Below are 17,268 nucleotides of genomic sequence, written 5' to 3'. Positions count from 1 at the left end.
GAGCATCTATTCATGTGCCTCTTGGCCATCTGTGTGTCTTCTTTGGAGAAATGTCTATGTAGGTCTTCTGCCCATTTGTAATTATTTTGTAGTCTTTACCTGAATAACCTACAACCTCTGCTCATACTTTCTTTTCTTATGAATTTTTCTACTATATCCTGACATCAGTTGTTCCTTTGGGGATATCTGAGACCAGCCCTTTATTATTAATTTTTCCCCCATAATTAATTTGATATTTTTCTCTTTCCAAAGTATTCTTTATTTTTATAGACCAGTAAGTTTACTAGGATATGTCTTGATATTGACTGTTCTCAAATGACTCAAAGTTTCCTTGCAGGTGGTAATGTATTTAAAAAAAAAAAAATGCTGCTCTGCTGGGTTTATCTGTTGTTATGGGGCTCAGCTAGTTGGGAAGGGAGTAGACTTAGAGAAACTTGGTTTTTTATACAAGGACTGAAAGCAATCTCTGCCCCCCAACCCCCGCCCCCAAATAGACTTGTAATTTTTCTTCCAAGTAAGCCTTTTTATTGAGGCAAAAGATATGTACAAAGAGTGCACAAATCACAAGTGTACAGTTCAGTTAACTTTCAGTGACATACCTGTGTAACCTACACCCAGATCAGGAAGTTGAACATTGCTTACTAGCATCTCTAAGAGCTACCCTTTGAGCTTCTTTACAGTCACTGCTACCTTCTCTGAGGATAACTTTTTTTCTTTTTTTTCTTTATGGCCATACAGTACTCTAACCATACTTTTCCCGATGGTCAGTTAGGTTGTTTTCAAACTTTTTTTCCCCTCCCAGTTGTGGTTAAATACACATAACTATCAGTGAATATATCACAGTGATTGGCTCTTTCTTTTATTAATGGACATTTGGCTAGTTCCCAGTTTGGGTTCTTATGGGATGTGCATGTCTTTTAGTTCATCTGGTGTATTTATATGTACATTTCTGTTCAGTGTGTACCTAGGAGTGGAATTATTGGGTCATAGATTGTACATGTGCACAGCTTAGTAAAGCCTGAAAAACAGTTTTCCATAATGGGTGTAATGATTTATATTCCCAACAGCAGTGAATGAAAGTTGTCTACATTCTCAATACTCAATATTTTGGTCCTTTTAGTCATTCTGGTGAATTTATGGTGTTCGCTTATGTTTTATGTCATGTGACAGGGAGAGTGTGAGAAAACCAAAATGCCACTGTAATTTCATATGGAAAAAAATCTGCTTGGTATATCAAAAAGACTGGCTTACTGATATATTTCATCTTAATTGGCTTAGGTCCAGCCTAAACATGTGAAGGAAGCTTTCAGGTTACTGAATAAATCAATCATCCGTGTAGAAACACCTGATGTCAATCTAGATCAAGAAGAAGATGCCCAGATGGAGGTAGATGAGGGCCCAGATGGCATCAATGGTGAGGTGTCTGTTCATGACCATTCTAGAGTTAGGGACCAAAATGTTCTCTGAGATGTCGTGGAAAAAGTACACTTATTGATGGTTATGAAGTCTATGTAGCAAAAGGGGAAAAGATGGATGTTGAATTTTATTGACTGTTTATAAATTAAAATATAATTAAATAGCTGATATAAAATGTATATGCTTGAAAGACTGAGAGAAATACACCAAAATGGAGCAGGTGGACTTAATATTGAAAATGCACTTTTAGATCATGAAATCCTTTTATCTCCCAATCGTCCCATCCCTTCCAAATGGGTTTTTTCCTTCACTCGTAGCATTTATAAAGTTGCTTCTAATGTATTTGTACAGTTACTAAATACTGAGTATATGTGGTTGTTTTTAACTTAGTATTAAAATGTAAGTAGTATATTTATAAACATTTGATAAGGGAGTGTGGGAGACACAGAAACAAGATTCAAAGAGTTCATATTTCACTTAGGTCATGCTGATAGCCCTGCTCCTGTGAATGGAATTAACGGCCACAGTGAAGACGTGAACCAAGATTCTGTTCCAAAAGCCTCCTTAAGGCTGGGCTTCTCTGAATACTGCCGAATCTCTAACCTCATTGTGCTTCACCTCAGAAAGATGGAAGAAGGTGAGGCCATACCTAGTGCTGCTCACATGCCAAGTCATTTATGTAAGCTGTATTCACGTAAACAACTTCTAATTGCTAAAGATTGTGTTATTTTGTCAGAAGAGATGATAAATTGTTAGACAAGCTCACTTTGGCAAACAAAATCTACTAGGGAATGTCAGCATATCTACCACCCTAGACATTTCCCCACAAGTTCATTGTCAAAGATTTATGACTTGTGTTTGTTAATGTCCTTGGCCTATTTTAGTATTTGTGAAGCCAAATTTGGGATCTGATAATATATAAAGACGCACTTAACAAATGTTTCTACAGATGCAAAGTCACTCTTCCTTACAATGGCTTTGTTTAAAATGGATGGATTGCTAGGGTATCTATATTTCGTAGACAAGTAATTGAACTCAAAAGACTATTAGCACAAGTACAGTCCAGACTAGAAAGGAAGTAAAATCCTCATTTCTCTGTAAGTAAAGTATGATATCTGAACAATAATACCCGTCCTGTTCTTAACTGCTTTACCATGCTATCCAAGTTTTCTCAACCTATAATTAGCCACAAGGCAGAAGGAAAAGTGATTAAATGAAGAAGTTAAACTTCAGTTTGGTGATTAACCATCAGGTAATTCTTATTTGACTTTTAATACGCTGGCTTCCAGACATATTCTCATCCCAGTGTCCTAACTGTGATGGGGGAAGAGAACACCAGAGATTGTCTTAGCTTACTAAAAGATTTGAGCCCTTTAGTTTCTGCCCTCATTCCCCTGGGAACTGTGGACCAGTGGGAAAGAGGAAAGAAGGCAGTAAAGAGGCCACTAGAACAGACAGGTTTTAGTCCCAGTCCCTTCTCACATAAAAAAGATTTGGGAGCAAACATTCCTGTGTTCACATTATACTTCATTATTCTTTCTCTCTCATGCAACTAAGTTTTAAACATGGCCATTGCCATCCATCAATGGAGCAAAGATATGAGTAGCACCCACACACTGCATTCCACAGATGCATTCTGCTAGGTCTTCCTTCTTTCCCTAAAAAAAGAAAAAAGTCACTATTCACCCAGCCAGGTAAGTTAATAATCCTCAGACAGCTGTTTTCTAGCAAAACTTTTTTTTTTTTATTTTTTTTATTTTGGCTGCATTGGGTCTTCGTTGCAGTGCACAGGCTTCTCTGGTTGCAGCGCATGGGCTATAGAGCATGTGGGTTTAGTTGCTGTATGTGGGGTCTTAGTTCCCCAACCAGGGATCGAACGCAGGCCCCCTGCGTTGGGAGCACAGAGTCTTGACCACTGGACCACCAGGGAAGTCCCCTAGCAAAACTTGAAACTATAAACCAAGGAGGTTACTTACTCAAAAACATTTGGACAAACCACTGAAATTTGAGTACAACCATAATAAAACTTTTCAGAGCCATTATCATCAGTAAAGCTAAAATTTTCCTATTTTGATTTTGTATTTTATTAGCAGTTTCTAAAATCAAGAGAAGTGAAGTTTTCTTTTATTACACTTTATATCTGTGATAGTTAACTATCTGTGATAGTTAAAAATATTATCCAAGTTCCAATTTTTCCTGTGAATTTAGAGTTCTGGACTCTAAAGGGCAGATAGTTCAGTCAATAAGGACAGAACTTGTTGGAACAAATTGGTAGTTTGGGGGCTTCCCTGGTGGCACAGTGGTTAAGAATCCGCCTGCCAAGGTAAAGGACAGGGGTTTCATCCCTGGTCTGGGAAGATACCACATGCTGCAGAGCAACTAAGCCCATGCACCACAGCTACTGAGCCTGCGCTCTGGAGCCTGCATGCCACAGCTGTTGAGCCTGTGTGTCACAACTACTGAGGCCCATGCCCCTGGAGCCCATGCTCTGCAGCAGGAGAAACCACAGCAATGAGAAGCCCACACACTGCAGTGAAGCATGTCCCCCCTCGCCACAACTAGAGAAAGCCCATGCACAGCAACGAAGACCCAATGCAGCCAATCAATCAATAAATAAATTTATCTTTTTTAAAAATATTTATTTATTTATTGGCTGTGTTGGGTCTTCATTGCTACACATGGGCATTCTCTGGTTGTGGAGAGCGGGGACTGCTCTTGGTTGAGGTGTGCGGGCTTCTCAATGTGGTGGCTTCTCTTGTTGCAGAGCATGGGCTCTAGGCACTCGGGCTTCAGTAGTTGTGGCATGCAGGCTCAGTAGTTTTGGCTTGCCAGCTCTACAGCACAGGCTCAGTAGTTGCAGCTTACAGGCTCTAGAGCGCAACCTCAGTAGTTGTGGCACATGGGCTTAGTTGCTCCATAGAATGTGGGATCTTCCCAGCCCAGGGATCAAAACCATGTCTCCTGCATTGGCAGGCAGATTCTTAACCACTGTGCCACCAGGGAAGCCCTATCTTTTTTTTAAATTGGTAATTTTTTATTTTTGACTGAACTCCTATGGATTTCACTCCTCAGTTGACCTCAACCATAAAGTGTTCCCCTTTCCAAAGGGGGATCTGAGCAGTTTTGCTTGCCGTGACTTCATTCCTAATTTATGCTTTCAGTTGCTGTCGACAAAGATTGTCATAGGTGGTGAAGCATGAGAAGATGAAGGAGGACTTCCCTGGTGGTACAGCGGTTAAGTGTGTCGTTTCCCCCAGCCACCCCCCACCCCCACCTTTGCCAATGCAGGGGACACAGGTTCGATCCCTGGTCCAGGAAGATCCCACATGCTGCAGAGCAACTAAGCCTGTGTGCCAGAGCTACCAAGCTCGAGCTCAAGAGCCCACGTGCTGCAACTAACTAAAGCCCACGTGCCCAGAGCAGGTGCTCCACAAGTGAAGCCACCTCAATGAGAAGCCCGTGCACCTAGAGAAAGCCCACACACAGCAACAAAGACCCAGTGCAGCCAAAAATTAATAATAATAATAATTTTTTACAAAAAAGAAGAAAAAGGTGAAGGAAACACCTTCATACTTTAAAATCGTTATAGTTTTAGGAAACTTTGTTTCTTATAATCTCCATTTTTTAGATTTTTCTTTGCAGGATAAAGAAAGGCCTACTTTAATTCAAGTAATAAAACAGGTTATTTCAGGCTTATGCTGGAACATTGCAAACCTTATTTCAGCAGATATGTTTTCTGACAGATTGATGGTTATCTAATTGTGTATGCAGACTCCAAGAATTAGCAATACAGTTTACTACAAGGATAATTTAATCCTTTTTAAATGTATTTTCTTTCATTGCAGAAGAGGATGAGTCGGCTTTAAAGAGGAGTGAGCTTGTTAATTGGTACTTGAAGGAAATTGAATCAGAAATAGATTCTGAAGAGGAGCTGATAAATAAAAAGAGGATCATAGAGAAAGTCATTTATCGACTCACCCACTATGTACGTATAGAATTAAGCTTCCCTGGGATATTAGGGAGGGAGTTCATGTCTCACATCTTTATAGGTTCATTAGATGTTCATTTATTTTGAGTTATTAGAATCTAGTCAGAACTAGGACTTGTATAAAACAAGAGAGAATTAACAACAATTAATTGGCTTATTTCTTCTGCTAAAAAAAAGCAGAACTTAAAGCTGGCAAATTAAATTTAGGGTCTATTTGAGTGTTTTTAATCTTTGTTTTCCACTTTCTTTACCGTAAACCTTCAAGCATCCTGACCACTATCACCTATTTTCTGCATTTTATCCTTCCTCATGTTCTTATCTCCCCTGTTATCCAGCTTACAGTCTATCCCATAATCACTTTTTTCTTATACTTTGAACTTCATTCATTCTCTTTTTGTATTATTTACTTGGCAAAACTCCAGATTTGGTTAAATCTAATTTGTTTTCTGTACCTAATATCTAAGCAGTTAAAAGTATGTGGAGAAAAGCATACAACCATGTGCCCACTCTTATTTTATATTCATGACCACCAATCTCAAATGGACAGTTCTTTACTTCTGTCTTACCAACGTCACAGTAGCACTGACCTCACAGTAGCACTGCTCAGTGTTGTTACTTTTCCCTAGGCAGTTCATTCTCCCCCTCTCTTAAAGGACCATTACATACATACCTTCTCACTACTCCAGTCAGTTGGTTATTTTCAGTATTCAGCCTGTCGGCAGCATCTGTCAAAGTTGATCACTCCTAGAAATACTTTGTTCACTTGGCTTCTGAGTCACCATATTTTCCTGGGTCGTCTTCTCACTGGTTTTTTCCTCTTATTCTTTTCCTGAGTCTTTCTCTTGTCACTTTTTAAATGAAGTACTGTGCTTAGTCCTCAGACCTTATTTTTATTTATATTCATTGCCTGAGTGATTTCATTTGGTTCTATGAACTGAAAACCATTTGTGATGACTCCCATATTTATATCTCCAGCTCTCACCCAGCCTCTAAATTCCTAATGTGTGCAGCTGTCTGCCTACTTATAAATTAATAGGCATCTCACACTTAATGTATTCAACAGTTTTTCCTTGCAGTGTTTCACTTACTCAGTTGCTTTAGGCCAGACATCTTAGAATTATCCTTGATTGCTTGATTTCACTTTCCCCTCACAACTTCTTTTATCAGCAAATCCTGTGAGCGCTGCTTTCAGTATCAGTATTCTCTGTTCTCTTCTCACTACCATCGCATCCACCCAAGCCACCATGCCTGGGCCTCCACAGCTGCCTCCTAACTGTCCCCCCCGTGCAGTGGCTCTCTGCCTAGCAACCAGACAGATCTTTTAACAAATCAAACTGTTTTAGTGCCCTACCTTCCAGGTCCTTCCCTCACATTTAGAATAAAAGCCAGTCTCCGTACCTTGGCCTATAAAACCCTACACAAGAAAGTCCCTGCCCACCTCATTACCTCGTTTCATAGACTCTTCCCCTTGTCCATTCTGCTCAGTGACACTGGCCTTGTCACTGTTCCTTAGACACACCAAGCATGAAGGCCTTTGCACTTGCCCTTTGTTTCTTTGCCCATATTCCCTCCTCCATTCTCATGTCAGCTCAGATGTTACCTTCTCAGAGAAGTTCTTCTCGCCTACCCTGTTGAAATAGCCTCCTCCTTGCTGTCACCCCCTTACACTTTGTTTCTTCATAATGCTTATCATTGCCTGGCAGTACAGTCTTTATTTAGGTGTTTATTTTGTCTCTCTTATTAACATGCAAGCACCATGAGGGCAGGGGCTTTGTTTTGTTAGCCACTGTATCCCCAGGATCTGCAGTGATGCCTAGCTCATAGAGGGGTCAAATACTTGTTAAATGATTGAATTTTTCTGTTCAAGTGGCAGAGATTGCAATTCACATCACAGTGCTTACTATATAAATATTATAGTTGTCACACATCATAGTTTGTCATCTGAAAAACTATCCCCCTGTAGAACTAGATGAGTCTATGATTACAGGTAAGTGGCGTGGGAAGAACTATTCTATTCAAAATTTAATGAATAATACATATAAAACTAAAGCTGAACAGGGGCGGTATTGTGCTCAGAGTTGTATAGTAGTGGGCAATGTGTTTGTATCAGGCCAGCCCTTCCCTCCCCCTTGTGGCCCTGGGATCAGTGTGAGATAAAATGGTCCATGCAAGAAACACACATTGGGACACATAGTGAAATTAACTGATCTAAATTGGGCTTACCTTCTTAAGTTTGACTCACTGCCTGAGCCAACTCAATACAAAAGACTGAGGAACTTGTACTGTGCTGATGAAATGTGCTTCCTATGAAGGTGTGTTAATGCAGAGTGAGTGCTTGAAAGTGTCCGATCTGTCTTAGTGGAATTAGTACTTACACTGTGGGACTTCTCCACCTTCTTAGGATCAAATCACTATTTCCTGAGTTCCTCTGTATGGCCCTTAGATAGGAATTCTTCTCATTGTGGACATATTAGACTGGCTTAGTTACATCGTGGCTTCAAATCTGTCACCAAGTTTATTAAGCCACATGGCATGTTCTACTTTTTTTTATTAGTTAATAGGTCAGAGTGAAAATTTTTTCATGTTAATTATCTTTAGATTCTGCTTCTAACTGAATTATGAATGGATGGTATGAAAGAGTTCAGTGGCCAATAATTTAAAATTAATATAATATTAAGTGAAATTAAGCCCTTTTATCAGAGTGATAAACAGAAGGATAAACATACTTATCAGGATTTTATACAATTGCATGATTATAAAATTCATGTTCTTTTTTGAAGTTTATTTATAAGTAGTTGATGTAATATGTATGCTAGGGAACCTGATTAAAATCAGTGTCAATTGTACTGATACATATCTTAATTTTTCAAAGGAAGTTTGTGACCTGAAAAGGTCTATATCCTAATGGGAAGGTGATGTAGCAGAAACTTGATGTTGATTTTAAGATATAGTCCTTTTTCTGAGAGAGTTTCTGGGGGGAAATGAAAGAAAATGTTAGTAGCAAACATTCAGAAGAAGGGTCAAGTCCTGTGTATCTTAGCGTTCTTCTAATACTGCTGGAGATCTGAGGACAGACGTTTCTGTTCCATAGGATCACGTTCTAATTGAGCTCACCCAGGCTGGATTGAAAGGCTCCTCGGAAGGAAGTGAGAGCTATGAAGAGGATCCCTACTTAGTAGTTAACCCTAACTACCTGCTTGAAGATTGAGCTGTTCAAAGTAACCAGAGAAACTGTGGCCCTTCTCCTCTGGCCTGGAGTCTGGATGGAGCTCTACCAGCCAGAGAAATGCTTCTGGGAGGAAAAGAACCACGTTGATTGCTCTGTATGTCACATTCCTTTTATACCAACAGAGGTTGTATCCCTTTGTTTAGCGTGCTGCTTGTCTGAAAAAAGGCTGGATTGCAATAATGTGTTGTTTCTATAATTAAGATCTTTGTTTTCATGAGGAGGAAAAGGTCTGTTGCTTTTATGTTATGTGGTATCATATTGGAGAAATAACTTCTGTCAATTGCCAACTACTGCTTTTTTCACCAAAATAAAGAGAGTTTATGAAAATAAAAAGTGTATTATACTTTTTTCATTACTCTTTAATAGCTTTTTAAACTTCTGTATCCTAAGCGTAAGGTCTCAGAATTATTTTCTAATTGCTTTTTTAAGGGAAATACATCATTTTCTATATTACAGACAACACTTAAATTTTATGGCTTTATTCCAGGAAAAGAATTATTGCTGTTTATGATATTAATAGTCCCTGAGGCTTAGCTTTGATCAGTATGTTCATGTAGCAGTTCCTATTGTTGCAGCTTCTGACAACAGAAGGCATTCTGGGGCCTGTGGGGCCAATTGGGGAATGTTTATATGTGGCATTTGAGTTCACTAGTAGAAACTTCACTCTCTACTGGCTTGAGTACAATAGGGTAAGGGAGACTGGAAATGGATAAAGAAGTTGCACAGTTAGCAGAGGCAGGGTACAAGCTCCTGTGAAAACTATGTTCCTAATTAATGGGGGTAAGAGCCTGTTGAAACAAGGCAACATCAATGTACAGGATCTCAGACTTCCTGTTGAGACAGGAGAGGCTAGGGTAAGGCATGGACTAAGGCAGGATGTTCAGTAACAGGTGATAGGAAGAACAGCTAGTAAAAACTCAGAAAGCAGCAAGAAAGAGGTCCTTCTGTGCACTGATTCCCAACTTGATAAAGAAAATGGGGTGGGGAGGTTCTGAAAAGAGAAACAGCCTGACAAGTATTTGAACTTTAATTTGATCAAATACTGAACCAAAGGAAAGTGTGAAGCCCAGGAAAGATGAATTCCTTTGTGGTGACTGTCTTCTCCTCCCCAATTAGCTCATTAGTGGTGGGGGCTCTAAAGCAAAGTGAGGCTGTTATTACAACTAAAATTGGCTTTTCCAAATCTGAGTAAGTGCTTACATTTTTACACACCCCCTTTCTCTACATGTTATCAGAGAAGTGAAGTGCTAATGGATGAGGGAATATATACAAGATCATTGTGAAGAAAATTAGACAGGTATTTAGTAAGTGGATAGGTGTAACTTGTTTCTGAATGGGATGTCTTGAGTAATATTTTCAACCAAATCCCAACAGATGTCCATCAGTAAGGAAATGACTACATAAGTTATGATATAGCAATGCTCTGTATTATACAAACAAAAATGAGGGAAACCAAGATGTTTGAAATAGAAATATCTCTAAGGCACATGGAAAAGAAAATGTGCAAATAAAGCCATGGAGTAACTAAATATATAAAGCACATACTAGCAGACATAGCAAATATTAACAGAATAGACAGCAAAACAGTAATAGGGGATTTTAGTACCCCATTTTCAGCAAAAGGATAGATCATCCAGTTAGGTTATCAATAAGGAAGCGTTGACCTTAAATAATATGTTTAGACCAGATGAACTTAACAGATATATACTGAACATTCCATCCAAAAGCAGCAGAATACAGATTCTTCTCAAGCACACATGGAGAATTCTTCAGGATAGATCATATGTTAGGCCACAAAACAAGTCTTAAGTTTAAAAAGACTGAAGTCAATATCTAGCATCTTTTCTTACCATAATGGTATAAAACTAGAAATTAACTACAAAAAGAAACCTGAAAGTTTCAAAAATATGTGGAAATTAAGCAACATCCTACTGAACAACCAATGGGTCAAAGAAGAAATCAAAAGAGAAAATGAAAAATAATGAGACAAACGGAAATACAGGGGACTTCCTGGTAGCACAGTGGTTAAGAATCCACCTGCCAATGCAGGGGACATAGGTTTGATCCCTGGGCTGGGAAGATCCCACATGCCAAGGAGCAGCTAAGCCTGCATGCCACCACTACTGAGCCTGCACTGTAGAGCCTGTGAGCCACAACAAAATGAGCCCATGCTCCACAACTAATGAAGCCCGCACACCTAGAGCCCATGCTCCTCAACAAAAGAAGCTACCACGAGAAGCCTACACACTGCAACGAAGAGTAGCCCCTGCTCTCCACAACTACAGAAAGCCTGCGCACAGCAACGAAGACCCGACAGCCAATAAATAAAAAATTAATTTAAAAAAGAAAAAGAAACAAAGATCTCAACCTGTTTATATCTCGGGGGAAAAAATGAAGCCTGAAGTTAGTCTAAGAAAGGAAAGACCAATGAAGCTAAGAGCTGGGTTTTTTTCAAGATAAACAAAATTGATAAAACTTTAGCTAGGCTCACAAAAAATAAATGAAGAAAGAGGACTCAGAATCAGAAAGGAAAATGATGTTACAAGTAATACCACGGAAATACAAAGAATCAGATGTTACTATGAATGATTGTTTGCCAACAAATTGGACAACCTAGAAGTGGATAAACTTCTAGAAACATATCCTACCAAGATTGAATCATGATGAAATGGGCAATCTGGGTATTCTGGTTAGTAGTAAGGAGACTGAATCAATAATCAAAAAACCTCCCAGCAAACAAAAGTCCAGGACCATATGGCTTCACTGATGACTTCTACCAAACCTTAAAGAAGAATTAATACCAGTCCTTCTCAAACATTTCCAAAAAGTGGGAGAGGAGGTACCACTTACAAACTCAATTTATGAAGCCAGCATTACCCTGATACAAAGCCAGACAAGGACGGCTAAAGAAAAGAAAATTATAGGCCAATATCCCTGATGTACAAAATAGATGCAAAAATCCTCAACAAAACATTAGCAAAGTTAATGCAACAATATGTTAAAATGATCATATAACATGATCAACAGATTATTCCAGGGATGCAAGGATGACTCAACATCCTTGAAACATCCTTCAACATCTGAAAATCAATCAGTGTATTACACCAGGTTAACAAAATGAAGGATAAAAATCATGGTCATCTCCATAGATGCGGAAAAAGCATTTGATAAAAGTCAACATCCATTTATGATTTTTAAAAACTCAACAAATTGAGTATAGAGGGGAAGTACCTCAACATAATAATGTTGTGGGCTTCCCTGGTGGTCCCCTGGTTAAGACTCTGTGCTCCCAATGCATGGGGCCTAGGTTCAATCCCTGGTCAGGGAACTAGATCCTGAATGCAGCAACTAAGAGCCCACATGTCTCGACTACAAGATCCCACACATGGCAATGAAGATCCCATATGCCTCAACTGAGACCTGGCACAGCCAAATAAATATTAAAAATAAAATAAAAATAAAAATAAATAAAAGCCATAAGTGGCAAGTCCACAGAAAATCATGCTCTTGGAAATGAGACAAAGATGCCCACTCTCACCACTTTTATTCAATATAGTATTGGAATCCTAGCCAGAGCTAGAAAAGAAAGGCAACCAAATTAGACAGGGAGAAGTAAAATTGTCACTATTTGCAGATGACATGATGTTGCATCTAGGAAACCCTAAAGACTCCACTAAAAAACTGGTCAACAAATTCAGCAAAGTTTCAGGATAGTAAATCAACATGCAAAAATCTGCATTTTTATACACTAATAAAAACTATCAGAAGAAGAAATTAAGGAGTAATCCCATTTACAGTTGCATAGTAAGAAAAAAGTACCTAGGAATAAATTTGACCAAGGAGGTAAAAGACCTGTACACTGAAAACTGACAGTGGTGAAAGAAACTGAAGAACACACTGATAAATGGAAAGATATTCCATGATTACAGATTGGAAGAATTAATACTGTTAAAATGTCCATACTATCCAGAGGAATGTATATATCCAGTGCAATCACTATCAAAATTCCAATGGCATTTTTCATGGAAACAGAACAGACAATCCTAAGACTTGTATAAAACCACAAAAGACCCTGAATAGTCAAAGCAATGTTGAGAAAGAACAAAGCTAGAGTCATCATGCTTCCTGATTTCAAGCTATATTACAAAGGTATAGTAATTAAAACATTACAATATTGGCATAAAAACAGATGTGTAGATGAGTGGAACAGAATAGAGAACCTAGAAATAGACCCATGCCAACAGGAACATGAAAAAGTGCTCAACATAACTAATCATCAGGGAAATGAAAGTGAAAACCACAATGAGATATCACATTATACCTGTTAGAAAGGCTATTATGAAAAAGACAAAAAATAACAAGTGTTGGCAAGGATGTGGAGAAAAGAGAACCCTTGTGTAATATTGGTGAGAACCTCTATGGAAAACACAGAAGTTTACCAAAAAACTAAAAATAGAACTACCATATAATCCAGCAATTCCACTTCTAGGTCTTTATCTGAAGAAAATGAAAATGATAACCCAGAAAGATACATGCACTGTCATGTTCGTTGCCATGTTATTTATAATAGCCAAGACATGGAAGCAATCTAAGTGTTCACTGATGGATGAATGGATAAAGAAAATGTACAACCAAATACTATTCAGCCATAAAAAGAAGGAAATCTTGTCATTTGTGACAATATGGATGAAACTGGAGGGCATTATGCTAAATGAAATGTCAGACAGAGAAAGACAAATAGTGTAATCTGTGTGGAATCTAAAAATATATTTTTAGAGTAATTTTTTAAATTTATTTTTTCTTTATTTGGGGGCTGCATCAGGTCTTAGTCGCAGCATGCAGGATCTTTCATTGTAGCACACAGGCTTCTCTCTAGTTGTGGCGTGTGGGTTTTCTCTCTCTAGTTGTGGCACACAGGCTCCAGGGTGCGAGGGCTCTCTTGTTGAGGTGCGAGAGCTCATTAGGTGTGGTGCGGACTTAGTTTCCCCACAGCATGTGGGATCTTAGTTCCCAGACCAGGGATCAAACCCACATCCCCTGCATTGGAAGGCAGATTTTTTACCACTGAACCACCAGGAAAGTCCCTAAAGAAAATATTAGTAGTAAGATAAAAACTGAACTCATAGGTACAAAGAATAGATTGGTGGTTGCCAGAGGTGGAGGTGGTAGGTGGGTGAAATGGGTGAAGGTGGTCAAAAGGTACAAACTTCCAGTTACAGAATAAATGTCATGGGGATGTAATGTACACCACAGTGACTACAGTTAATAACACTCTACTTGAAAGCTGCTAAGAGAGTAGATCTTAAACGTTATCACAACACACGAGAAAAAATTTTGTATCGATGTGTGGTGATGGATATGTTAACTAGATTTATTGTAGTGATCTTTGTGCAATGTATACAATCATGTACACCTGAAACAAATATAATGTTATGTGTTGATTGTATCATTTTTTAATTAATTTAAAAAAGGAAAAATATGAGCTTTTCTTATAACTTTGCAGAACAGGCTTTTTAAAACTATGTATAAACAGAGACACCATAAGGAAAAAAATTAATAAATTTGAACACAAATATTTAAAAATTAAAAAATTAAAAACCAAAGCTACAGATTGGGAAAATGTTTTGTCAACCTGTATACCAGAGAAGGGATTAATGTCCAGGATAAATAAGCTGCAAGTGAGAAGAATATACTATACATATAAATTTCAATAGCTATGTATTTTCTCAATTTATAATGGGAAAAAGATTATCTCCCAAAATGGATACAGAGCAGATACAAATCAATTTTTAAAATCATTCAAAATTATAAAAACTAATAATTTGATAATATTATAATAGCATTGGTGGGTTTGTCTGAAATTTGATGTTGTAATGCACTACTGTTAGGAGTGTAAATTGGGACATCCCTTTTAGGGAAAAATTTGTCAGTACCATTAAAAGTTAAAATATAACTGACTACCCTTTTACCCAGCAATTGTACTCTTCAGTATTTTCCCTGGAGAAATACTTATATATATGTATAGAAAAAGGCATATGCAATGACATTCATTGTGACATTGTGTGTGACACTTAAAATGGAAAACAACCTAAAACTCAATCAACAAAATGATGATTATGCAAGGTCACAAAATGCATCTCTTGAAAAGAATAAGATATATCAATATTTGCACAACGTGGAAAGATCTCCAAGTTGTGCTATATGGTAAAAATGCCATCTGTAGACCAATACTCACATTATAGTACCTCTTATTGTGTAAATGTGTTAAATAAAACTATATTCTTTATGTACATACACATGTAATAAATGGTGGATACTTTTTAGGAAGTAGCTGGGATTAGGTATAAGGCAAATGGAACTATTTTATCTAAATTTTGGGATTATTTGTGAGAATGCATTTATTTAATATATCTATAATTAAAATATATACTTTTAGAGAGATCACAATGGCTATAAACACAGGAATCTGAAAAATGATATTTTGATATGATGCTGTCGGGGCCACCTTGAAAATTCCACTGAAATAAAACTATTTCTATTAAAATTAATATATATACATATATTACACATTTCCAAGACAATTCCAGGGAAAAGAATGATAGGAGAGGCCATGTCCTATCATAAAGTGAAAGGTACTACACAGGTATAAACATTGGCACAGGAATAGACAGACAAGGAGTAAAAAGTCTAGAAATACATGCGTCTAGATAAATGTTTCATTTCTGATAGCTGGCATTTCAAATAGTGGGGAGAGAATGACCTATTCGATAACCCATTAGAAATTGATAAACCCTTCCACACAACATAAACAAAGCTAACAGTCAAGACGGGCTAAAGATCTGAAGATTAGAAACAAGATTATTAAATAATGCATTTGACACGAGCTTTCAAAAATATGCTGCCAAGTCATGTATTTTGAAGGACACTATAAACCAAATTTTAAAACAGGGGAAATATTTTTTCTGTCACATTTTAATACATGATATTCAAGCTCTATTGAGTTCTTATATCAGTAATAGGCTAAATAATAAAAATGTACAAAGGATATGAACATAAATCTCAGGAGAAAAACAGGTAGCCAATTAACATGAAAAGCTACCTCTCTAAACAAAAAAAAAGGTGTCCAAAATATGAAGTTTTATAACAGGTGTAAGCAAACCAGAGAGATTTAAACACACTTCTAACTGCAGGTAGGATTTAAATTTGAAGAAGCCTGTTTTGGAACACTTTGGATTGTGATCAAAACTCCAAATGGGCATGCCATTGGGTCAGCAACTTAATATCTAAGAACCTATCTTTAAAAAATGTGAACAAAGATGTATAGTTAAAGATACAGATATTAATTTGAAACATATTAAAATTAAGAACCATATGCAAGAGCTTAAATTGTGATACACCCTTCCTGTGGAATGCTATGCATCTGTTAAAAAGAACTGAGTCTAGGACTTCCTAGGTGGCGCAGTGGGTAAGAATCCGCCTGCCAATGCAGGGGACACGGGTTCAATCCCTGCCCCAGGAAGATACCACATGCGACGGAGCAACTAAGCCCGTGCACCACAACTATTGAGCCTGCGCTCTAGAGCCCATGAGCCACAACTATTGAGCCCATGTGCCGCAACTACTGAAGCCCATGCGCCTAGAGCCCGTGCTCTGCAATAAGAGAGGCCACCGCAATGAGAAGCCCATGCACCACAATGAAGAGAGAAGCCCCCACTCACTGCAACTAGAGAAAGCCCATGTGCAGCAATGAAGACCCAACACAGCCAATAAAATAAATAAATAAATAAATAAATAAATAAATAAATAAAAAAGAAGTGGGTCTACATATTCTGATATAAACAGAGCTCCAAGTGCTATTAAGTGAAGAAAAAGAAAAAAAAGAAAACTGAGGAATGCTGTATGACATAATTCCGTATATATTATATTATATATTTTAAATGTTATACACATGTATGTTTGCATTTGTATATATGTAATAATAGCTATCACTGAGTTGCATTGTGCTAAACACGGTAATGAATAACCTCATTTAATTCTCACAACCTATCTATCCCCACTCTACAGATGAGGAAACAGAGGCACAGAGAACTTAAGTAACTTTCACCAGATGAGATTTAAACCCTGACATTCCAACTGGTGAATAACCATTAACATGTTCAGAGAAAGAAAACTGGAAGGAAGCACAGTATTGAAAGCGATTACCCTAGGAAGGGAAGAAGAACAGGGAAATTAGTAAGTTTTCATGCATATTTTTGTATTGTTTGAATCTTTTACAAAATGTGTTCATCTACTTACATATTTTTAAAGGAGAAAAAATTTTGGCAAGGAACTCACTTTTGTTCTGCTATGTCAATAAATTTTAAAATAATTTGTAAGTAAGAAAAAATGTGGAGAACTTTTTTTCTTCAGACACTTTCCAGGTTCCTCAGCATAAATTGTGTGAGAAGTTTGAAGTTTTTGTGTTATCTCTTATGGTTTTAACATTTTTTGATATTACATAGGTGATTCACGTACTGATTTCATTATCGTAGATAACCCAGTTACATATTAAGTGTTAATATTCACTTAGTATTTTACAGCCTCAACTGTAGTTATAAAGTAAGTATTCCGCATACTTCCTAACAGTTCCTTGAAG

The 17,268-nt window shown here is 37.6% G+C and overlaps 1 protein-coding gene across 3 annotated transcripts in view; it reads left to right on the top strand.

Annotated features, from left to right (window-relative positions):
* Window positions 1-8,950, top strand: part of MCM6 (minichromosome maintenance complex component 6) — a 38,359-nt gene extending 29,409 nt beyond the window's left edge. For 2 of the 3 annotated variants that reach the window (XM_057745763.1, XM_057745762.1), the window contains 4 exons: window positions 1,279-1,414; window positions 1,898-2,053; window positions 5,262-5,401; window positions 8,496-8,950. In XM_057745763.1, coding sequence (XP_057601746.1) covers window positions 1,279-1,414; window positions 1,898-2,053; window positions 5,262-5,401; window positions 8,496-8,612 — 549 coding nt within the window. In that variant the 3' untranslated portion in view covers window positions 8,613-8,950. Of the gene's footprint in view, window positions 1-1,278; window positions 1,415-1,897; window positions 2,096-5,261; window positions 5,402-8,495 lie in introns of those variants that run through there. The other variant, XM_057745764.1, reaches the window with a different exon arrangement.
* The last annotated feature ends 8,318 nt before the right edge of the window (window positions 8,951-17,268 follow it).

This window comes from Hippopotamus amphibius, chromosome 8 (assembly GCF_030028045.1).
Source record: "Hippopotamus amphibius kiboko isolate mHipAmp2 chromosome 8, mHipAmp2.hap2, whole genome shotgun sequence".
NCBI classification, from domain to species: Eukaryota; Metazoa; Chordata; class Mammalia; order Artiodactyla; family Hippopotamidae; genus Hippopotamus; species Hippopotamus amphibius.
Note: the sequence above shows the minus strand (reverse complement) of the source record. Positions and strands in the feature narration are given on the sequence as shown.